The sequence below is a fragment of the Microtus ochrogaster genome, unplaced genomic scaffold (genome assembly GCF_000317375.1).
Source record: "Microtus ochrogaster isolate Prairie Vole_2 unplaced genomic scaffold, MicOch1.0 UNK1, whole genome shotgun sequence".
Taxonomy (NCBI): domain Eukaryota; kingdom Metazoa; phylum Chordata; class Mammalia; order Rodentia; family Cricetidae; genus Microtus; species Microtus ochrogaster.
Window position 1 is genome coordinate 40,528,742 of NW_004949099.1, and position 24,878 is coordinate 40,553,619.

At 43.7% G+C, this 24,878-nt stretch overlaps 1 protein-coding gene across 8 annotated transcripts in view; it reads left to right on the forward strand.

Moving 5' to 3' along the window:
- Parp11 (poly(ADP-ribose) polymerase family member 11) overlaps nt 1-22,163 on the forward strand; it is a 35,407-nt gene extending 13,244 nt beyond the window's left edge. The window contains exons 2-9 of one of the 8 annotated variants that reach the window (XM_013353072.2): nt 1,559-1,679; nt 3,585-3,713; nt 4,466-4,586; nt 7,085-7,160; nt 10,088-10,160; nt 10,251-10,381; nt 17,700-17,851; nt 19,576-22,163. In XM_013353072.2, coding sequence (XP_013208526.1) covers nt 3,588-3,713; nt 4,466-4,586; nt 7,085-7,160; nt 10,088-10,160; nt 10,251-10,381; nt 17,700-17,851; nt 19,576-19,892 — 996 coding nt within the window. In that variant the 5' untranslated portion in view covers nt 1,559-1,679; nt 3,585-3,587 and the 3' untranslated portion in view covers nt 19,893-22,163. Of the gene's footprint in view, nt 1-1,558; nt 1,680-3,584; nt 3,714-4,465; nt 4,587-4,618; nt 5,465-7,084; nt 7,161-10,087; nt 10,161-10,250; nt 10,382-17,699; nt 17,852-19,575 lie in introns of those variants that run through there. The other 7 variants (XM_013353073.2, XM_013353074.2, XM_005365275.3 and 4 more) reach the window with 7 other exon arrangements.
- The last annotated feature ends 2,715 nt before the right edge of the window (nt 22,164-24,878 follow it).

Sequence of the window (24,878 nt, forward strand, 5' to 3'; positions counted from 1 at the left end):
ATATGTGTGCTGTGGCAATGCATGCTCACAAAAATGCAATAAACAAAATGTTACTTTGTGTATGCGCATGTACATGTGTATGTTTTGAGACAGTGTCTCTTAAAATATCCATGCTTGCCTTGAACTTGCCTTATCCTGCCTCAGCCCATGAGACTCAGTGCTGATTCTTTATAGAGAGGCAAAGATCTCCAAGTATGACTTCCTCAAGTATGCTTATGCTAATAAAATAACTATGTAGTAATACTCTCACTAGAAATGATAAGTCTAGAATGCAGCATTGTGTTCCAGGATATGGACCAGGATTTGACTTTGAACTCATCTTTCCTGTTACTTTTCAGTTGCATGATTCAGATGGAATGTGCCCAGGTGCTGTGATTACAGATCTTCGTTAGTACGTTAGTTAGGCCTTGGAGATGGACTCCACCTGTGTGCACATTTGAAAACGACAGGGATGCTTTGCTGCTTGGTGCTGGCTATTTCTCCTTGGCGGCCTTCTGTACAGGAAGCATTGTTTCTTCCCAGTTAGAAAGAGGAAAGTCAGGCCGAATGTGGCATTGTAACCGAACTGGCCCTTTCTAACGTGCATTAAGTGCCTTCTCCGTGTTGGATAACCTGCACGTGTTCTTTTGATTTTCTGTCGATGTGTCCTAACTAGAATGAGCCATCATTACTATAGCTACAGCATTCTAAATTATTTTATTTAAGCCAGTTTTCTCTTTGAGCCAAATTATACAAAATAGCCATTCCTTTGGAGAGGAAGCACACTATAGAAGATGCTGCGGCTGTTATGGTATGAAGTGAATTGTCTGAAAGAAAGCCAGCGCGTCTGTGAAGCTTGGCAGCACAGGTGGAAATGAGGCCGAGAGTTGGGACCTGGAGGGAGATGGGACCCCAGCAGGCCTCAGGGCTTCTTTAATCTTCTCTGTACTGTACATGCATACCGTGATTGTAGACAAAGTAATTATATTATTTTCTGCTTTTTATTTTCCCTGTCCTCAACTAGAAAGTAATGACTTCTCTCTCCTGTACATGAGACTATAGAGGAAAAAAAAAACAGTGTAAGGTGTGACCAAGAACTGGCCTCGCTAGTTAAAACTCGGTCAAAGCTATTGATCACAGTTCCTCTCTCTCTTCTCTCCCTTCTTTCCTCTCTCTCTCCCTTTCTCTTTTCCCTCCCCCTTTTTCTGTTCTCTTTTCCTTTCTCCCTTCCTCCCTTTCTCCCTCAGGTTTCACTGTGTTTCTCGGATTGGCCTTGAACTGGACTCCAGTGATGGTCCTGTCTCAGCCTCAGTAGCTGGGACTTGGGCTCCAGTGCCTGTGTGTAGACTGGCCTGCAGTGACAGCTCAGGGACAGAGCCAAAAGACAGAGCACACTGTGCTGTAGCCACAGAGGGAACCTTTCTGTTGCCTGTCCCTTTTCTGATAGAGAAAATCCAGAACCCACAGCCCAGTTCTGTCTTACCTATTTGCTTCAAGCTTGTCTTTCCAATTTTTCAGGGTATTTCCCAAACAAAAACTAAGCCTGTGTCCCCTGGCTTGCTTTCTTATTCCTTCACAGTGAAATGGCCAACCAGTGTGAGGAGTGCTGGGAGAGGAGAGCGAATGTCTGGACTAGTTAACGGCACAGCTGAGTTTACATTTTAAGTCATCATCTTTATTATCCACTTAAGGCACAGAAGGTAAATAGTGTGTTCTAACCTGGAGCCCTGTCCAGGCTGTTCTGGTGTTGTTGTTGTTGTTCTCAACAGCTAGTCAACTTGTAAAACAGGGAGTGAAAACAAGGACATAATCAGAAAAGTATTCCTTGGAAAGCTTCTGGACATGAATGAAAAAATCAAAATTAACTAACCCCTTCATGGAGCTCAGGTAGTCATCCCAACCCCAAGTGAGGAAGGAACTTTAGTTTCTGCTGTGTGGGAGAATGTGGTCTAGACAAAATAATGGGAACTTATCCTGGGTTACACAGCTCCTACATTTTATACAGTGGCATACAAATATTTTTCACTTTTCAGGAAATACAGATTCTTTGTTAAAAAACAATCAAAGGTATAAGGGATTGTATTCTAGCCATATTGCCAGTGTAGATGTGTATATACAAGAGTCTACAACACACACACACACGCACGCACGCACGCACGCACGCACGCACGCACGCACCACACCCCTGAGAGATGCATTGTAAAGTGATAGCATTGGTTAACTCTGTAAAAGGAAGGTAAAGAATGTCGAGGATAAAATGGGCCAACAAGTCTTCAACATAAGTACTCTGACTTTTTAGCAAGTCGTATGCTAGTTGTACAAATTTAATTAATTAATTAATTTTGAGGCAGGGTCTCTCTATATAGCCCTGACTGACCTGGAACTCACTGTGTAGACCACGCTGGCCTTGAGCCGCAGAGATCCACCTGCCTCTGCCTCCCAAGTGCTGGAATTAAAGGCATGAGATACTGTGCCCAGAAAGTGCTTTGTTTTTTCCACATTCCCTTTGTAAGACACTCCAGTGCTTGTCTGTTGTAGTCTAGACTGGATATCACCCATCCAAGTACTAACTAGGTCTGACCTTTCTCAGCTTTGGAGATCAGGCATGTTCAGGGTGGTATGGCAATAGACTAGACTAGTTGTACAAATTTAAATGAACTATTTAAGAACCTTTAGATGATAGGAAGTCAAATTGCAAGTGAAATTAAATTAACCACTTGGTCCCTTTTCTGGTGACTTTATCACAATTTCCACCCAAGAACATCAGTTGGTTTTTTTTTCTCAAAGATTAGGTATATATGAGTTAATGCTCTAGTCAACATTATAAAACCTATTGGTCATGAAGCATAAAACAGTATAATGTGTGACCTACATGTACAGATCCTGAGGCCATTCTGCCTGAGCTTAACTTCCCCCTTGCATGACCGCTCTGCCTCAGTTTCCTAATTTATGTCAGGAGTGCCTGTATCATATAGGTTGTTGTTAAGCCTAAATAAGTTATCCCTATAGTTCTTAGACCAACACTTGACACCTAGTAAGAGCCAGATTGTTGTCATTGCTGTCATTATATTCTCAGTATCTTGGTGCTTAGAAGACACTGTGACAGCTTCTTATCTACTCAAACTTCTGTCCTGTGTACATGTGTGCATGTACATACTCATGTGTATATCCATGTGTTTATGAAAGCAAAGTATAGATATATTTGAACTAAAACTTTATATTATTCTTTACTGTTATAGCTTTTTTAAAGGCCTCACATATCGTAGAAATGTCTCTTTGTGCTATTAAATAAGATGACTATTTGAAATAGAAAAACAGATACATCTGATCTTAAGTAATTGTGATGCAGAGGTGCCTGACAAATTCACAAATGAATGTTGAATTACTTCTTGGGGCTTCATGTGCACTGACTTATCCTACCCGAGGAGGTAACATCAGCCTAACATTTTAGTTGTTTATCTTCAGGGCCACTGTGCAGATAGCTGTCAGGTGTCACTGTGGGGAAGACGTTGGAATCTGGTTCCTGGTAATGAAGTAGAATGGTCCATAGAAAGCACATTGGTCGTTAATGGGTATTCCTCCTCCACCTCTCCCTGGCTTTCCAGAAGATGTTTCACAAGTCAGAGGAACTCTTTCCCAAGAAGATGGAGAGTGACGTGGATGACATGGACACCTCGGACACACAGTGGGGCTGGTTCTACCTGGCGGAATGTGGGAAGTGGCACATGTTTCAGGTACCCCACCCCAAACTTCACAGGCAAGGGCTTGCCACTTTGTAGACTCTTGCTCATGGAGCTCTGGAAGGTTCCGGCCCTGATGGAAACCAGTGTAGCTAGAAGTCTGTTTCTTCCCCCGACAATAACCTCTTAGAAGCAGTGGTGAGCTTAGACAGGGAGCATGCCTGGGTGGTGGACTCGGCACATACAAGCACATTTGGGTTTGATCTGGTGGAAATAGGGAGGGAGGAGCTCGGGTGTGACGTTAGGTGCTGTGTGCACCCTGTGTGTCCTCACAGCAGTTCTGAAGCGGATGACACTGCTCCATCTTCTGTCAGAGGACAGAGAGCTCAGAAAAGTTCATTCGCTTGGTCCAAGTTGCAAAGAGAGTTTAACTGAGGTTTGAACCCCCACACAAGAACTTGTAGTTTGGGTTTTTTTTTTTCTTCTCCCATTGTATGGTTACCAACTGGTGAAAGGTTTACTTTGAGCCACTTAGTGCAATCATTAGATAATTTGTGAAGCTCGTGGTAATATGTGAGACGGCTGTGGCCGAGCCTAGCATAAGAGTCGCTGTTTTCCCCTGGACGCCGTTAATCATTTTCCACGTGCAGGCTTGGTTGTGCTCCCTGTGTATGGGGGAGGTAGAGCAGGAGGCAGTAGGCACCCTTCATTCATCCTTTCTCTGTCACGTGACCTCAGCTCCACTTCTGTGGCCAACCCATTACTGTGAACAGCTGGTAAATGCAACTTTCTGGTTTGTCTTAAAGCCGGATACCAACATTCAATGTTCAGTTAGCAGTGAAGATATCGAAAAAAGCTTCAAAACAAACCCTTGTGGCTCCATTTCCTTTACTACTTCCAAATTCAGCTACAAGATAGACTTTTCAGGTATGTTTCCCCTCCTAGTTGTGTGTTTCTAGAATATTCCTAGACTGTTGGCACAGTGCAGTCTGCAGCTCAGGATTAGCCAAGATGTCTTGAAGCATGAAGTAAATCTTCCTGCTCTATGCAAAAGGAGCTCTGTAAATCTGCACTGTTAGACCCTTGAGCAGCACTGCCTTTTATAAAAGCATGTTCTGTGTTCATGTGTGTTAACATACGTGGTGTTGCCGTGTGTTTTAAGTTTATGTAATGCTCTTTATAGCTCTTTTATGTTTTGACTTTTGAGATGAGGTCTCGCTGTATTGCTGGACTGGTCTTGAACTCACAATCCTTCTGCCTCGGCCTCTGGAGCAGCTGGGATTGCAGGCCTGGACTGCTGTGCCTAACTTACAGCGCTTATTTTACTCTGCACTACATCCCTGGATATTGGTTGGAGTTGGGAACCGTTTTACCTTAAACATCAAACTGATATTAAATGATGAGGAAGTCACTGGTTGTTTCAAGACCAAAGTGAAGCCAGGAGACCTTCCTTTCCTGTTGATGGTTTGCTTAGATGGCTGCCTCTTCAAAGGATGCTGCTTCCTAGATGAGCCCAGCTAATGTGCAGATCAGCTTCAGTTAGACCCATGCCTCTTTGGGTTCCTCCCACCATGTGGGGTCATGTTATCAGGTGTCTCATGGAAACACTGTTGGATTCACTCCGTAAGTTCCAGGCTGCTGTCACCACTGTTGATGGCTTTGAGGCAAAGGAGATTTGAATGGGGCAGCTTCTTAATAACCGCTCACTCTTAGTCACTCTACACTTTGGTCTTCTAGCTATTCTTGTCCAGTTGCTGAGTTGTGTCTTTCTGACCGTGGTGGTGCTGATGTGCTGAGGATGGAGTGTAAGTCTGAAATGCTTTCCCAGAAGTGGTAAAGGGTTCTCAGGGACGGTGTAAACAGAGCTAAAAAATACCATCTACCAAACTTGATTTTCTTGTAATTGCTGATTATCAAGAATGATTCTAAGAATAGATGAGTACATTAAATTTAAGAAGAGTGAAAACAATTCTCTTTTTACTGTCAATTAATCCTGACTTTCAGAACCAGCATTAGGCAAGCCAGCTTCCCATAGGGCATGCTGACATTGGTGCTCTGTTCCAGCAGAAGGTGTTTGGTAGATGTTGCTGTGTTCTGTGCTAGTGCTATATACAAGCACAGTTTTGGTGGCAGAACAGAGTATGATTTACACAAACTTCAGGCCTTATAAAGGGGATGCCATTTGTTGAAGTGTGTGGTAGATAATTCAGCAGCCCACTTCTGACTAAGAATATTCACTAGTGAACTGTACTCTCTGGGAGATTCCTGTCAGGAAAAAAGATTAATTCGAAATATTTTTGTAGATGCTCAGAATGTAGTTCACTTGGTAGAGTACCTGCCCAGTATGCATGAAACCCCAGCACAGCATAAACCAGGTGTGGTAGTGCATGCCTGTAATCCCAACACCCAGGATGTGAATAGGAGGATCACAGCTTCATGGCCCACCTCAGCGACATAATGTGTTTAGGCCATTTTTGCCTACATGAGATATAGATATATATCTTTACTAAATTATGACAGTGGTATGCGGCATAAACGAATAAATGGTGATGTTTTAAGGTGCAGCTACTAGCGTTTTCCATACACTGTTGGAGGACCTTTAACCCAGTCATCTTGCCACTATCCAGCTTCTCTCTGAATGACATGGAAAGTAAACGCAAAAGAGACAGCTGTGAAGATGATTCCACAGATTTTTGTGCCAGGTCCTGAGGTGATCTTGCTTTTCCCTGAATGGTGGCAGTTCCCTGGTGTGTTGTATCGAGGAGAATACAGAAGTGGCAGAGCATACAATTGACAAATGCAGTGACATTTGTTAAAATTTACTGCTTGAATGGGTGGATAAACGGGAATACTGCCAAGGCTGCGGTCCAGCAGAAGATGTTAACTAGATAGTGGCCCCTTCACTGGGAGTCTGTGTGTAAATACGTGTCGTCTCTGGCTGGGTTTTCTTTTCCTTTTCCTTTGGTTTAGGTGTGCAGTTAAAAGATGACTAAAGAAACACATTTTTGAAATTATGTGAGTTGTGCAAATGTTACATGGAAATGTGCCCCTTTCTAATTTCCAAACTCTTAGGGAGCCCAGACTGCGTTTCTCCATGTAACATCCAATGGGAGATTAGTATGATGTCATTCTATGCTCTTAACTTGGCCACTTTTGGTCTTGTATTTTAGTGTCAGTTTAGCTGAGGTGTGATGCGTGCGGAGCAGGGTGTGAGGTGAGCATCTTGGTGTGGCCTTAGATCAAGAAGCAGGGCCCCTGTACCTTTACAACATGACAAATAGGTCGATGGTGAAAGATCATAACTACCTGGCCGTCGTCTCCTCCCAGAGCCACATGACCGCCCTGTACTGTGGCTCCTAACGTGCATGAGACTTGGGAGCACTGTGTGTTTCTGCGGCTCATCTGATCTGTCTCTTTGTGTTCAGAAATGAAGCAGATGAACCTCATCACTGGAAAACAACGCCTAGTAAAAAGGGCTCCTTTCTCCATCAGTGCCTTCAGGTATGGTAAATGGGGTACACGAGGGGTGGGCTTTCCTCTCCCTGCTTTCTTACTCTTTGGCAGAAAACCAGGTAGACTAACATTCATCTCATGAACTAATAGCAATTTTTGCAATATTAAACCTCTTATTTGCTGATTAAATAATCACTGTCTTCTGCCATTGTTTCCTTTCATTCTCTCTTGTCATATGTATATTTTTTTTCAATTCTTAGACCAGTGTGCATGATAATTACAAGATGCCATGTGGTTTTTGTTTCAAACCCTTAAAATGACCTATTGAACTTGTTTGAATTTGAACTGGACATACTGTCAGAGAACAGTCCATGTATTTACCATGAATCCTAGAGAACTGCCCACGTGGTCTGCCTCTGCACTGATGTAGTAGCTCCCCTTGGGCATCTCTGAGGTACAGCGCCAGTCCACATCGACTAGAGGGACAGCAGTGCATCTTCTCTGGATCCATTTTCCTTTTGCTTACTTTCGCCATATAGAGACTTAAAAAAAGGATTGTTATGTGCCAAAGGTTAATACACACCTGTTGCGCATGGGAATGGAAAACAAGTAGAGCACTTTAAGAGTATGTCTCCCATTTTCTAGAATGATTCCTCAGGCGAATGTTGAGTTCTTTCTCTTCAGAGAATTTAAGATCCAGCTGGGAAACAAAATGACAGTGTGTGAATTGTAAGGAATGCCCTCATGTGCCTTCCAAAGAGCTGTAGAGAAAGGAACTGAAGGAGATAGCAAGGAGAGAAATGCTTTCAGTTTCCTTTCTCAAGGTATTTGACTGATATTTTAATATCACGACTTAAAAGATAATAAAGGCTTTCCTGCATCTGTGGGACACAGACTATGTTCTTACTTCCTACATCATGTTTGTGTTCTACAGTGCCAGGAGTAGAATGCATTTCTTATCTCCTAAGAGTGTAATCTGGGGCAATGAGACACAGTAGCGGGAAGAGTTTCACATCTGTGTGTTGTTTTAGCTGGTCTCCCTTTGAAGCTGGTGAGAAGTCCATGCTGGGGTCAAGCATTTTCTTCTTTCTCAGGCTATACAAACTATACAACAAAAACAGAAGGAGCAGGGGGAGTAAGCAGCAGAGGACAGCAATTGAGGCTGTAATGAAAGGGAGGGGAGGAGTTAAGTGTGAAAGCTAAGGGGATGAAGGGCAGGAGGTGCTCATGCAGAAAGGCTAGATGTTGGGCAGCACTGGGCGCTCATCACAAGCCTGGCCAGTGTGCGTTCTGTCAGTGCTGTGGGTCCATACAAGTTATTTGAACCTTTCCTCCATAGTGAAAGATACATTGGACAAAGTGGGGGGGTGCAACTCAGGATTGAAGTTAACTTAAATAATAATTATAGTATATGAAGTTCTTCTAGAACTCTCCTAAAACAATTTAATATTCCTATAATCACACGCATGATTAAGAAAAATAGCAATTTATGCCAGACTCCTTTGTTAGCAAACTGACTGAAATTCAAAAATGGAAGAGCATGACTCTGAAGAGGTTGCTAGAAGCAAGCTAAGTATCCCCAGACGCAAGCATTTAAATAAATTATGTTTCTGTCTCTGTTTGGAGCCCAGAATCCTAGGGAACTGCCCACTTTGCTCCTACACCAATGCTGAGCCCCACTGGGCAGTTCCTAGGTGACATGTCAAGTCCATAGTTACTAAAGGAGGCCTAAGGAAGATGCTCCACTTCAGCTCCCACTCCCCTGTTCATGCACAGATGATGGAATTGTGTGTGTGTAGCAGAGGAGGCATTTATTTGTTGCATGTTAGCTGAGTGTCTGCCATGTGCTGGGATTCCCCTGGACCCTGGGAATGAGGAGATTGCATACATTTTTATAAAGATCATAGTGAGAATTGATCAAATGACCAAAACAACATAGGGGCAAAAATGTGTGCTTTGTGCTGCCATTTGTGTTGATCAAAACTTGGCTTTCTGAACCTAAGGGAGCTCTAACGGACACCTGGGTGTAGAGATGGCTGTGAGGAGTGAAGAGCCAGAGCTGACCAGAACCCAGACTGCAGCAGGAGGAAAGGTTCCCACTCTGTACTTGTCGGTGCACTGAAGACCTTCCTGAGTGGTTTCCAGCACCCATGTAGCCCGCTCACAATTGACTGTGACTCCAGCTCCAGGGCATTAGGTGCCCTCTTCTCCTTCTGCAGCCACCTGCACATATATAGCACACTTGCACACAGATGCATACACATACAAATAAAAATATTTTAAGAGTTATATATTATATTGTTTTTTCCAAAAGAATTACAAAGTTTGACAAAAATGAGCTAAGGATAGGTTTGAAGGTTGTTAATTTGCAAGGAAGGTTATTGTGCCTATTTTAGCATTTTGCTGTTTATGTCCTGTGGCTTGACCATATTGCATGGCTTTTAAAGATTTGCTGCCAGGTGTGACTGCACTGAGCAAGTCAGAGTGCAATATCTAAGGAAACAGAAGGCAGAGAAGAGGGCTGAGTTAGGTCATAGAGGACAGAGGGTGGGGATGATTGAGCCATCTCGGAAAACAGCAATGACTGGTAATGTTTCCAGTTTCATTCAGTACTAATATCAATAAACACTTTGGATTTTTTTTTAAATCAGCCTACTTTTTCTTAGAAATTCCTTTCTTTGGCTAAAATCTTCACATTTTATAGAAATCTCAACAAATGAAATTGAATTAATGGTTTCTGAAGTGTTGAAGCTATGTCGATTTGTATATTCCTGTCAAAATTTATAATTCAGCATTTAAAAGTTAGGAAAGTAGACTTTCAGTAAATATTTCTAAGTGAAGCCAAAGGGTAAACTTTATCCTGTTTGTCATAAATACTTTGCAAACAAAAAACTCAGCCGCGGAGAAAAGGCTAAACCACCGACACTAATTATAATCCACTTCTGATACTCTGCTCTGTCTTTTGTTGTTTGAAGTTACATCTGTGAAAATGAGGCCATCCCCATGCCAACACACTGGGAGAACGTGAATACAGAAGTTCCCTACCAGGTGAGAGCAGATGACTGTAGGGCAGGGCAGTAGTCCGTCCCGGGGCAGATGGGAAGGCCACTGCTAAACTCTGCAAACTTCTTCTCCCAGTTGGTCTCCCTGCAGAACCAAACGCATGAATATAATGAAGTTGCCAATCTCTTTGGCAAAACAATGGATCGGAACCGAATTAAAAGGATTCAAAGGATTCAAAACTTAGACTTATGGGAGTTCTTTTGCAGGTGAGTGGGTTCCTTGTCCCTCTTTCCTCCTTGTCTCTCTCTTCCAGACTGTAGGCATGGCTCCACACAGAGCTTAGCTGGCTTCATTTTCAGCCACAGACAAGCTGTTCTTCTCTTGCCATGCCTTAATTTTTTTTACATTGATTTATTTCATGAGTATGACTGTTTTTCCTGTGTGTTTGTCTGTGCACCATGTGCATACGTGGTGCCTGAGGAGTTCAGAGAGGGCATTCTGTCCCTGGGTACTGCAGTTTACAGAAGGTGTGAGCCACTATGTGGGTCCTGCAAGGGCACTGAGTGCTCTCAACTACTGAGCCACCTCTCCAGCCCCTTGCTGGCCTCTGCCCTCGTCTCTGTCCTCAGAGAGTAGGCAAGGTCTTCTCTGGGATACATTCAGTCAGCACAGTGGGAGAAGCTCTATCTATGCTAGGTCCAAAACTGAATCTTGATTGAGATGGAGGTCTTTAGCTTTGCAAGGCGGCTTGCCTCAGCCCTTTAGATTGCATTAGAAATCTCTGGAAATACTGACTTAAAAACAGTCAGTTGACACTATCCTTCCAGTAGCTCGTTGCTTATTTTGTTTGAAAGAACACTTTAAAATTTACCTTCAAATTTCTATTTTTTTCTTCACTTGGAGTTTATGCTGTGGGTTTAACAGTCTCTATTCATTACTAAATCTAAGTTAGAAATGACTGTTAGTTTTCTCTGTGTGCCTTTAACCCAAAAATAAAGCTTGTTACCTAAAACTTGTTACCCAAATTAATCTGTTATGTTGTACTTTTGTAATAAATAATACTTAAATAAGTGGTTCTCTAAAATATATTAAATAAAAAATTGTAGACGAGATTTGATTTCTGGTATTTTTATTATAATTTTTGGGTTTTTTTGTTTGTTTGGTTTGGTTTTTTTGAGACAGGGTTTCTCTGTAGCTTTGGAACATGTTCTGGAACTCACTCTGTAGACCAGGCTGGCCTGGAATTCACAGAGATCCACCTGCCTCTGCCTCCTCAGTGCTGGGATTAAAGGCGTATGCCACCCAGTTTATTACAAACTTTTAATGACTTATTCAGAAAAATATCATATTAACACAGAAGTAGAATTCTGCTGTAATAAGCCCTATGTGCTTGTGATCCTAACATCTGTCAGTGTGTGCTACACAGTCCAGATGAGGAGGCACACAGCTGCTAGCTCAGCACACAGAAAGCTAGAGCAGGAGGATTGGGAGTTCAAGGGCTACAGAGCAAGTTTGAGGCCAGCTTGCTCTGCTTTATGGTAAGGCCCTGTTTCAAAAAAACATCAAACAAATCAACATGTGCCCAAAACAGACTAACCATGCATGATCGTTGCTCTATTATCGGAAAGTATTTAAGGCCATTCATTCCCAGCCTGTCCCCCATTTCATTTGCATATACTTGAGAATTAGACTGACTTTCCTTTGGTGATTTTTACAGTTTGATTTCCTGTTGTTATGGTAAAATATCCTGACCAAAACAACTTAAGGGAGAAAGAGTTTATTTGGCTCACAATTCCAGGTTACAGTCCATCATTTCAGGGAAGTCAAGGTGGTGAGGAAGGTAAGAATATTGAAGCAACTAGTCACGTTACGTCCACACTCAAGTCCTGCGTTAATGAATGCTTGCTAATGCTCAGGTCGCTTTCTCTACTCTTAACCGAATTCTCCTGCCTAGGCAATGGTGCCACCCACAATGGGCCATTCCAGCTAATCAAGAAAATTCCTCAAAGGCATGCCCACAGACCAACCAAACCTAAACTGTTCCTCACTGACACTCCATTCCCAGGTGACTCTACATTGTGCAAAATCCTCATCAAAGCTAACCGTCACAGTAATGGTATATGGAATTCTCCCATGGGGTCCCAGTTCTCTGGGCCTCAGTTTGTTCCAGTTATCCTTGTAGGAAGTTATAATAACAGTGCCTGTGCTCTTCAGCTTGTGCTTTGTATAGTCTTGAGTATTCAACCAAAAACCTTATATTTCTGACAGTCACTGAATTTACCTAAATTTAGAAGGTTTTATTCAGTTTATTTGGGGGAAAATAGACACCTCTGCTCCATATGATTTTGTTCTTTCAATGACTAAACTAATTTTTCTAAGGTGAGCTGGTAAAACTTATTTATTAGATGTATTTATTTTGTGTGTATGAGTTTTTGCCTGCTTGTACATATGTGCACTGCATGTACACCTAGTGCCCATGAATGTCAGAGGGGGTCAGATCCCCTGGAACTGCAGCTATAGGTGGTTATGAGCTGCCATGTGGGTTCTGGGACCTGAAACAGGTCCTCTGTAAGAGCAACAACTACCCTTAACTGCCAAGCCATCTCTCCAGCCCCCGTTATTATTATTCTTAATTCAGGCCTCTGAACTGGAGTTCATATTGGTCTCCTTCATACTCAGAGCTCTCAGTAAAAGCATAAAAATATAGTGCTGAGTCCTATACCATTTAATACAAGAATCTAGTAGACATTTTCTTTGGTTTATACCCTTTGTGATCTTCCTTAATGTCAACCCACATACACCTGCCATGACAATGCAAAATACTGAGGCTTGTGGTATAGGCAGCCTGTCACTCTGACATCTTCTTGCAGAGCTAAAATAGCCTCACTGGTCTCATTGGCATGCAAGCTGTGACTCATTATCTGGATAGCCATGCCCAGAGTGAGTCCACCCTGCTGCGTATTATAATTCCTTTCTTACTTCCCTCCTTCCTCTTCTCAGCAAGTAGTCTTAGCCCTCACTTTTTGACAGGCAGTATTCTAGGTACTTGGGATTTGATGGTGTATATAGGTCTGTAGGTGTATGGGTGAGCATAGGTTATCATGGGAACACAGAGTGAGGGTGTCAATTCACCCTTGCCCTAAAGGAGGGTATGTGTAAAGAATGTGGGTACTAAGGAGAACTTCCTAAAGCTGGTGTTGTTTATGCTAGACATGGGCTAGGGGGAAGAGGGCATCTTAGACATGGGTGCATCATAGGTCAAAATTTATCTAAAAATTGGAACACAGCAAATTCAGAGAATTTTCAGATAGAAGAACATTGGGTGAGTAGCATTAGAAACCTAGCCAAGAAGCCAGTATATAGGAGCTAATAGTGCTACTAACTGTGCAACTTCCCTCCATAGCTGAGTCAGATTGTCCAGCCATAAATTAAAATTAGCAGGTGTCTTTCATGCAGCCCTTTGTAAGCTAAACTGGTCGTGTTTATTGTTGTTTTGTTTTTTTCTGAAATGGTGGAACGTCTAAAACTTGGGGATGGGGTGGAGAGACAGAGTGTTTAGAATGATAATTCACCAGGCAATACTGTAGGAAAAGTTTTAAAGTAATGACTCTCATCTGGGATTTTCCTACCAGGAACATCTGAGGAGATACTTTTGATTGCATCAGGAAACTGACTTAGACTAGTGATGAAGGCTAGAAGATACAGGGTATTAGCAACCAAGAATGATAAGATGACCAGAGTCTGGGTATATATATTAAGAGAAGACCAGGGGCTAGAAAGATAGCTCAGTGGTTAAGAGCCTATATTGTTCTTACAGAGGACTCGAGTTCAATCTCAGCACCCACACCATGCAGCTTACAACTGCTTGTAACTCCAGCTCCAGGGGATGACCCTAACCTTAGATATATCCATTACAGACATACACACATGTACACTTAAATAAATAATAATATTTTTTAAAAAGCCAGGCAGTGGTGGTGCACGCCTTTAATCTCAGCACATGGGAGGCAGAGGCAGGTGGATCTTTGTGAGTTTGAAGCCAGCCTTGTCTATAAAGTTAGTTCCATGACAGCCTGGGCTACACATAAAATTACTATCTTGAAAAAAACCAAAGGAAAATAAAAAAAAAAAAAAGAAAGAGACCAAACTCTGGTGAGGATGAGCTGAGGAAAGAAAACCAAAGGAAAGCAGTAGAGTGTGGAGCTGCAGAAGCTAATGGAACCAGAGGGATGAGCTGCAGGGTCGCATCCTGAAGAAGTGCCAGGGAAGATGCACACTGGGCATGTCCTTGGGGTGTGCACCAAACCGTGAGGAAAGGGAAGATAGCGTAGGCTGTCGTGTTGTGTAGATGAGTGAAGGTTGGCAACTCCTTGGCATTGGGAGGTGGAGGGAATGAGGAGTGGGTAGGGAGAAGGGTCGTGTTTCATTGGGGTTTATTATTATTATTAGTTCTTTGATGGTTAACATTATAATTGGAAGAGACTTATAGAAAAGGAGAGGTGAGAGAACAGGACAAGGGGGATGGGCAGTTGATGGATTAAGCATAACGGGATGAGATTCAGTGGCCATGTGTCAGAGAAGAGGTAGACACGTGTCCAGTTAGACTTACGTAGAGACGAAAGCCTGGCTAGCCCACAGACTCTTTAATCCTTTCGGTTTCCATGGCAAATAAGTGAAGTCACCTGATAGAGTGAAGCACTGTGGAGATGTAGATAAAAGGGATAGAAAAGGGAAGTAGAACAGAAGAGCCGGGACCACAGGATTTCCCACACTGAGGGTTAAGTCCAAGGTGAAGGTGGAGCATGTGAGTGTCTGGAGGAGTCAAGAGGAGTTGCACGGTACAGTGGAAGAACAGCAAGATAGAGATGGCTGTAGCAGTCAGAGTAGCCAGGGTGTTAGAACAGTGAGAGCCCTGTCTTGACGAGGAAGTGGGCTTTGACCTGGCTATGTATCACAGCCCTCTCTGGGACTCTAACAGGTAGAGGGATCCATCACCTAATCCACATCCACTGACTCAGAACCCGTGGTTCTACGGTGTTTCTGATGTTCATCTGGAATGGAAGACCACTAAACCCAGGTGAATGACCTTAGTCCAGAGCATGGAGGCACTGCTGCTCTGAGACAGTGTATAAGAGCCAGAGACTGGGATTTTTGGAACCTTGATCCTTAGAGGATGGGGCTATTGAGACATCTTTGAGAGCTGGGTGCCACAGCACTTTGTGTAGATTGAGAAGAGAATGTGGTCTAATTCGGTGGACAAAGTTGGGAAGCATTTACTGCAATCTTAGGTCTTTCTTTGAAAGTTTAACTTCTCTGACTCCACCCTTCTTCTTCCCAGCAGTCTCTGTTTCGCTTTCCCCCTAACTGTCCAGCTATTGACCAGTCAGCTTCTTTATTCAGCCAATCACAGTGACATATTTACACGGTGTAGAGGAATATTCTACACCGGACTCTTTACCCCATGGTTTCTAATAGCTGTGAGATACACATTCCAAACCATGATTCCCTTTAACCTGTGTCTGGGGTGGAATGACGTGTGTAAGAAGCCTTCCGAGGCCACAGGGCATCAGAGCACATGGATCTGGAATTGTGATTATGAATCACCCGGTGGGGTGCTAGGACCAGAAACTGAGTCCTCTGTGAGAGAAGTTAGTACTTTTAGCCTCTGAGCCCATCTCTAGCCCCAAATAGCTTAGTTTTTAGAATGGAATCTAGTCATTACATCTCAATAACTTGATCTGAGAAGTAAATGTATTAATCAGGTATTTGCTTTAACAAAACAACCATGATATGGATTAATGAATACCAAACTCAGTAAGTTTAGCATTGTGGTGTATGGGAAAGCCTTTTGGATAATTTAACTTGACCTCTCTAAAGTGGTTGAGAAAGTTTCTTACGATGGAAACAATATATTCCAGGCGATGGTACAAAGAAAATGAGTTATAGGTGGCTGGAGGTCTTTGCAGAAACTTTAGTGTCACGCTTGCTTGCTGCTTCATCCCCTCAGTGTTATCAGGCACTTAAATGAGTGTGGGTTTGCTTGTCATAGGAAAGATTCAAAACCAAAAAGGAAAGGACAGTTTGAAGGTGGTGGTGGCGCACCCCTTTAATCCCAGCACTCGGGAGGCAGAGGCAGGCGGATCTCTGTGAGTTTGAGGCCAGCCTGGTCTACAAGAGCTAATTCCAGGACAGGCTCCAAAGCTACAGAGAAACCCTGTCTCAGAAAAAAAAAAAAGGCAGCTTGAATTCTGAGTGGGAATTACATGTGCATTGTTAAAAATCAGTGAGACAGTTAATACACACAGTCCTAGAAGAAGAAACTAGGAAGAAATTCTTAGTGGAAAACTGAATGAGAGAGCCGCTTGATGCATGCCCTTCTAATATGAGCAGTGGTCCAGACAGTCGCCCTAGATCAAAGCCCATGCACTGAAATTTGGTAAATATTGCTCAATGACTCCAGAGGAATATGCATTTCATTGCTGTCACCACTTGAATGCATGTGCTTTAGCTGCCTGTTTTGATAAAATTTGTCAATTTATAATATGGGTGTTTCGCTTTGTTAATTAATTTTTACATTTGAAGCTGAAATATGTCAGAGCATTAGGTTTACCTGTCAGTTGTTCGATTAGCTGGGAACGGTCTGATTTGAAAAACCCTGAGAATTTTATTTGGCTGCACATAGTATGGAAGCCATTTGATGGCACCGTTCACAGTGCGGTGTCTCTGGTCACACAAGGATCTGCTCCCTACCTGCGTTTGTAAACTAAGAGGTATCCAGCAAATTCTGGTTAAGTAAAGATGTTTGCTGTATAGAAGGGGCTGGAAGCTTTACTAAACAGTGAGGAATAGCTGGGGAGATAATGTGTATTTCCTAGGGAACAAAGCTCATAGCTTTTGGAGGGTGGTTATCTATGGAATTATAAAAGAGAGGAACCATTGTGTGTTGAGGAATGGCATTGGCCAGTCAGTGGACATGGAGGTGGGTTCTAGCTCGCTGTTGGGATGGATGCACGTTGTAACAGTTTGGTTTGGTTTGTTCTTTTTGTTTGTATGTTTTTTGAAACAGTTTCATACAACCTGAGCTAACCTCATTTTTTTTTTTTTTAGCCTAGCATAGCCTTGGATTCTTGATCATTTTTGTCTCTGACTCTTGTTCTTTTTTGTTTGTTTGTTTTGTTTTTTTTCCAGGCAAGGTTTCCCAGAGCCTGTCCTGGTACTTGCTCTGTAGCACAGGCTGACCTTGAACTCACTGAGCTCCACCTGCCTCTGCTTCCCAAGCACTAGAATTAAAGGCTGCACCACCATGGCCCACCCAGCTGTGTCTCTGTCTCCTGTACATCCGGATTACAGGCATTAAGTACCAGACCTAGCTGATCGCTGTCATATGATTTTTATGTATCCAAGAGCATTTGAAACAATTTCTTTGCTAGAATTGTTCTATCTACTCATTTATTTACATTATATGATTTATATTGTTGTTTCACCTTTTCTTTTGAACTTTGCCCTTTAACCTTTTAAACTAATAAATAGCACTCAGTAGTGTATTTTTCTGTGTTTTTGTATCCGGATGTTTTGTGATTTTAGGAAGAAGGCTCAGCTCAAGAAGAAGAGAGGAGTCCCCCAGATCAATGAGCAAATGCTGTTCCACGGCACCAGCAGTGAGTTTGTGGAAGCGATTTGCATTCACAACTTTGACTGGAGAATCAATGGTGTACACGGTGCTGTCTTTGGAAAAGGTAACATCCGAATCTCAGGTCCAGCTTCAGTCACAGGAGAGCGTGCCCATTCTTTAGGGAAGATTGGTTGCTTTCTGATTCAGAGTTGGACGTGATGAAACTAAAAATGACCAGACTATCGACTTTAGACAGGGTGGAAGTGAGACCTGCACATCTTCCATATTCAGCAGATCCCTGGGTTCCCATCATCCTGATAGGATGCTCTATGTTAGAGAAGCCCTGCAGTATCTGTGGTGTCCAAGTCAGCCCTTCCCATGGATGAGCCTTCACAGGGAACTGCTCCATAGCGAAAGCACAGAGCAATAGAAACATGTTAATTACATACAGGGAACTGCTCCATAGCAAACACACAGAGTGATAGAAACATGTTATTACACTCCACTATACTGACTAGTGGCTGGTGTTTGGTTGTTTTGCTTTAGAAAATGATAGGTAAGAATATCAGCATGCGCTGAAGGGGGAAAGTGGGCAAAACTCCACCTTATTTCTAGTGTTGTACATGTCCTGGTTCTCTGTGGCATGCCTCAGGCGGATAGGGAGAGCGCCGAGGAGGGCAAGGGGCAGGCATCTGTTCTCATGGTCCATCCTTTGTGCCTCACTTCCAGCAAGAGAGATGACTCCCATTTAGGATTAGGAGGAGCTAATTTTGAAGCAGTGAATTAATTTAAGGATAATTACCGTAAATGCTGCTCACTTCAGCTGTGAGAGCTCAGAAAAGTCCTACACCAGTTCTATCGATATTAGGTGGTTATGCAACTTTGCTATTTATGTCCCAATTTCTTAGAAGCAGGTACTTGATTGATTGTGTCAATCATTTCCCGAGAGTTGGCTGTCTTATTGAGTGTTCACAACAACAACTGGCAGTGTTCTGGAATGCTCAGGCAGGAACAATGTGCTCGCTAGTTTCCTCTTTCTATATAGCAAAACCCCGAGACAGCTTCAGAAGAGGAAGGATTCACTCAGACTCCACGACTTCAGATGTTTCAGCCTACGCTATATTGGCACTGCGGAACTACTTTGAGTGTGACCATCATGGCAGAGCATGTCGTATAAAGTGAACTGGTCCCTCCTGGTAGCTAGACCATGAAAAGTATGAGGAAGGCCTGCGGTTCCTAATTTCCTCTAAGGCGTCTCACCTCTAAGTCCCACACCTCTCCTTAGCACCAAGCTCCTGGAAGACTAAGCCTGTGACACTCAGGCCCAGGGAGACTGAAGAGCCAAGGCACAGCTTTATACAGTCTCAGAATTTCATTCCCGCTTCTAGAGTTCCTTCTGGATTGCCCCCATGTCAGTGCCGTGACTTCTTGGGTGTGAGCTCCTCCGGCAGAGCAGACTTTGGCTGGATGCTGGGTGAGGTGTACAGGGCACAGGCTGAGGAAGGGTACAGCTGGGAAGACGACCTCCGGTGAAATCCAGACCTGCCGCACTTCTCACCATGGGATGGTTTTGTATTTTGTTTATTGGATTTCCTTGCAAACTCTCTTGGAAACACAAGTGTGGCACTTAGTTTATCCAAGGCACAGGAGGGCACTAGTAAGGCCTGGTACATCCATAGTTGCCTCATGTGGTGAGCGTGGGAATTGTGTCCTGTTTTTTAGGTGTGCAGAGGAGGAGGTCCCACATCTGTCCCTGTGGTATGACTCGTGTCTGTTCTCCTGTCAGTCAGAATGTTGTCCCTGCATTTTATCTTTTCTCCCAAGTAACTTTGGCCCTTTCCATTGCAGGAACCTATTTTGCTAGAGATGCCGCATACTCCAGTCGCTTCTGCAAAGATGACATCAAGCATGGTAACACGTTCCAGATTCACGGGGTCAGCGTGCAGCAGCGACATCTGTTCAGAACCTATAAATCCATGTTCCTTGCTCGAGTACTAATTGGGGATTACATAAACGGAGACTCCAAATACATGCGACCTCCTTCCAAAGATGGGAGCTACGTGAATCTGTATGACAGCTGTGTGGATGACACCTGGAACCCAAAGATCTTTGTGGTGTTTGATGCCAACCAGATCTACCCCGAGTACTTGATAGACTTTCACTGACCCCGCTTTCCAGGTGACCCCGCTTTCCAGGCTCTGGTCAAAGCTTTGCTCTCTCATTGCAGGCGGATTTGGCCCCCTGTCTTCTAGCCGCTAAATATAAATATTGGATACTTCTGAAACAGATGTGGGAAAGTTGCGGCTGCATATGTAAAGAAGTACCAGCTGTCAGGTTGGTTATGTGTTGTTCTGCTTCTGTCAGTTACAGTTTTGTTAAGACCAATACTGTTGCCATTTTAACATATAGCAATGAGAGATGCCACTTAAAACCAAATGGGTTGAGTCTCATTACCGAAGCCAGGCGGTCTTTAAGTTCACATGTTTGTGATCAGGTCAGGTGATTATAGTTTGTGCTCCCTGTTTGGAGAACTGGCCCTTGAGTTTTGACATTATTGTCTGTCAATGAGCATGTCCCTTTGTTGGTCTTCTGAAGTGGGGGAGGCATTTAAAACCCTGAAGCAGCCAAGCTAGCAGAAGAGAGACCAAGACAGAGGGCTGCAGTTCCCACCATTCTCACCTACCTCCCACAGGTGAGCTGACCACGGCTGCCCGTGGTCACCAGCTCATAGTTCAGCCCCCATTGCTCTGTGGTTCCTGCCCCCAAAATGTTTATCTTCTCTTTGTTTTCCAGGCCCTGCAGTGATCATTCCTAAGAGGCTTTATCTGTGTCTGTCCATGCTCCCCCTCCCCCAACACACACCTATAGCTGTTCCATGGTGATCCCTAAAATCCACATGTCTTAGTAGTTGGGTATCTCTGTTTTGAATGATTGTGGAGAGTATGGGATGCTGGGAAGAAGTCTGGTCTCTTTAGAGTAGTGACTGACAGTTTCCAATGCCCGAACAGCCGTCCAACTTAGAGTTGTGCTCATGGCTTTGTGTGTCTCTTTGCTTACCTGCTTTGCTGTCTTGAAGATGAAGTGGACAGCACCAGCTTCTTGCTCGTCGGTATATAGCAGAGGTAAGACAACACCCAGGCGTGGTGCTGTCTAGGTGTTCAAGTATTAGACAAGGAGCTGCCTGTCTGATCGTCTTCCCATTGCTTTTTCCATGGTTCCTCATGGGGAAAGATCACTCCCCAAGCTGTTCACCCAGAACCTTTTCCTAACTCTCAACACTGCGCTTTGTCTCTGTTGTCTCACCCAGCTTTGGCTGAGAGAAAGTGAGCACAATTTAGCATCTAGAGCCTGTGCCCATATTGTTCTCTTCTACCATTTGAATTGGGAAGCACCTCGAAAGAATGAATACATGGGTAGAATATGATTGGGGATGGCGATTCTTTCAGCTTGGTATAGCGCCAGATTTTCCTTATAGCCCCGAATACGTGTAACAGCACAGTGGGTACATAAACAGCACACGGGAAGCTGTGTGCACAATCCTTTGGGAGCTCTCTGGCAGTAATGACTTCCTGGCTCCAATGTGTAGGTCCACTATTGGTTTAAGAAAGGACAGAAAGGACACATTTTAAAGCCATCAGTGGTCACTGCAGCAGTGCCTGGAGGCAAATTGGCTAGACTACCTACCTTCTCACCAGAACCATTGTTAGAGGCATTCGGCATTCAGGATCCAACAGTCTCTGCTAGCTAAGTTCATGCGAAGTATTGGAGCCCCTCTTCTTTCTAGGCATCTCCCCCGTTGTCCATGCACACTTCTCTCAATACTTGAATGACTGTTGTAGTTGGGGTTGTTTCCTTTTAGACTTGTGTATCCGTGTCAAGGTGACTGAGAAAGTAGGCAGTCTGTACAATCGGTCTCCTTCGTTGGTTTGCATGAGGAAGGCAGGGCACATCCCAGGGCAGCCACCAGGCAGCCCTGCATTGGTGCTGGACTGCCAGCCCCTTTTACAGGAAAGATGTGATTTTGATACATGTTTTAAATATAATAACATAGAATTCACTCATGTTAAACTTTAACTTGTTTTGTCTGATAAATGTATAGTAGAGCATTGTTTTCTCTGCTCATTGAGTCCACTGGGAGGGAGAGTAAGGGAAGCTATTGCATAGAGATGAGCTGTGTTACAATGGTGGCTGAATAAATTCCATTGAGTGCAAACTTGTCTTTTCCCTGTGTGGAGTCTAGACTTGGGGTAAAAAGAATTGTGTTTATGGAAAACATTTTCCTAAATCTTTTATCTCCCACCAGGAACATTGAGATTAGTGGATCATTTTATTTCTAGACTGGTGGTGGTGGCAGTGACAATGGAGAATTCCTATATTTAATGTCTTGAGTGTATTGTTTCCACAATTGTTGATTAAAGTTTTCTGTATCTGGACTTGGCTTCTTGTATGTGCTATGTGTATTTCTGATTCCTGGGTCTCAGATCTGACTGGAATTTTCTTCTCAAACTTCATAGACTCTCTTGGATTTTGCTGCTTGTATCTGCCATGGACCCTGTCAAGGGACACCTCTTGGTCTTAATTTAGGTTGTTTTGAACAATGGCTGATGAAATAACCTGAGGATGAAGTCACGTCCTCTGGCCCGTTAGGAATTATGAACAGATCAAGGCCTGGTCACCGCATCACCCTTCCCTTAAGGGTACAGACCCAGAGGGTAAGTTCTGGGGGTGTTCCAGGTACTGCCACTCACTAGCGCGCCCAGCTGTCTATGGTGCCTTGCTAACAAACAAAGGGCAGCAGGATGGACCCCGCCTACAACTTTGTCTCTTCCTGTCTAAATGCAACTGGTTGAGAGCAGTTCAGTTGACCTTTGGTTGGCAGAAGGCAAGCCATCTTCATGTGGCCTTTTCCTGGCTCAGCTAGGCTGTTGAGTCTCCTTGAATGTTGGAGGGTTATCTAAGAGTCACCTGAGAACTGATCATCCACTGTCCCTGCGGCGTGCTTCCCCAATTTCCTTCCCTCCTTGGCGGAAGGGGATCTTGTTTAGTCATCTTTATTTCATTATTTATTTTGAGATAATGTCTTACTACGTAGTCCAAGTGGCCTCAAACTTTGTACACAGCCCAGGCGAGTTAGCTAACTCACAGTCATCAGATTACAGGATCTGCCACCATGCCCAGCCTGCTTTTTATTAATACTAAAAAAAAAAAAAAAAAAAAAAAAAAGCTTTTGGGAGCCTGGAGAGATGTCTCAGTGGTTAAGAGTGCCTACTGCTCTTCTAGAGGATCTGAGTTTGGTTCATGGCACCTGCATGGCTGCTCACAGCCATCGTAACTCCAGCTCCAGAGCAGTCCAGTGCCTCTGGAATCCACGGGCATCTTTACTTTTGTGTTCACACCCCCACACACATATACAGGCACACTCGTGCACACATACCTACTATAACAATAAAAACAAATGTTTAAAAAGTCTTTTGGGGACCTGGTGAGATGAATCAATTGGGAATGCACTTGTCATTCACGCGGGGAGACCTGAGTCCAGACTCCTAGAACCGGAGTGAAAAGCCAGGCATGGTGCACATGCCTGCATCCCAGTGCCAAGGAAGTAGAGACAGCATCCCTGGGATTGCTGGTCCTGTAAACTGATGTGGCCACTCCATGGTATGGTTAAGGGGAAGGTTTTTATTGTAGATCTGAGAGAGAGAACAGCCAGAGACATCTGGAAGGGTCCAGAGCAGAGAAATAGTGGACTGTACTTGGCCAGCAGACTGGACCTGGCCATAGGAGAGGCAGGAGCAGAGCAGCGACAGAGGGGACTGAGGGGGAGGGAGATGTAACGGCGTAAATGAATGCAGATAGATTGTAAAAATATATACAGCTTTAATGGGGAAATAGACTTACAGAACCACCATTCCCGCAGAGACCAGGAAAGCAGAAGCAACGGCTGGGAGCATGCTGGACAGATTTATAGGCAAACATTAGCCCGAGGCGAACACGCCCCCTAAGGGGCGGGACTTATCCCTACAACTCCCCTTTTTGTCTAAATAAGACAGAACTAAACCAAATACAACTATATACAATAATAACAAATAATATAACAAACAATATTGAGAACAAAAGTTTTGCTAAACATTCTATCTCAAGGAGTCTAAATAATGTAGAGAGTAACTACAATTATATAATCTTCAACTCCGTCAAAGATCTGAGAAGGGAATAAATATTACTTAACAAACGAGATATATCCAAAATGTGCAACAATTGACAGAGACAATTGACTACCTGGGCAATCACCCAAAGTCTCGTTTGCAATGTTGAGTCAACCAACTTTGGCTAAGGCCTAACATAACTGACATACCATTATCAAATGTAAGGAACTTTCTTAGAATTATCCTACCCTGTCTTGGCAGGATAAGACAATCCTGTTTCATTGTCAGAAGTTGAGGTATGGGCTTTTCTTAACCCAAAGGGAGAGGTGAAGACAGTGAGGGCAGACAAGGGAGCAGAGCGGGAACAGCAGGCTACAGGGAGAGTGAGTAGCTGGCCTGGGGAAGGAAGCTCCTCAGCTAGGGAAGTTTAGGGTAGGAGGAGGTGACCAGGATGCCAGTGTGTAACAGGTACTTGTGATGCTGAGGAAACCTGGAGGTCAGCATGTGCTTTGGTGTGCGAATAGGCACCACGGTAGCCATTTGTCCCTTTGCCAGTGATAAGGGATATGGTTCCAGCTTCACAAGTTCCCTGAGGAATGCTGGCTTTTGTCTAACTGCCAGAATTTGGGGAAATGGAGTTTCCATTGGTCCTGACATTGGTCAGCTGTTTTGCTGAGTCAGTGAGCTTTAGGTTCAATGAGAGACCCTGCCTTAAAGAATAAGGGGGAAACTGATAAAGAGACCTTAAGTCTACCTCTGGCTTCCACATGCATGCATATGCACACGTACTCACATGCACACCTTCAGATGCACACACACACACACACACACAAAATGCATACACACCCAAATGCTTTTGCTTAAGATGAGAGATAATTAATATCTCAGTGAAAATGTATCTTCAGAAAGAGAGGAAACATAAAAGGTCATGAAAGACGGCAAAGAGAGTTTGCTAAATGTAGAAATAGGAGCGGCGGGCTGCGTCCCGGCACCCGGCCGCCCACATGG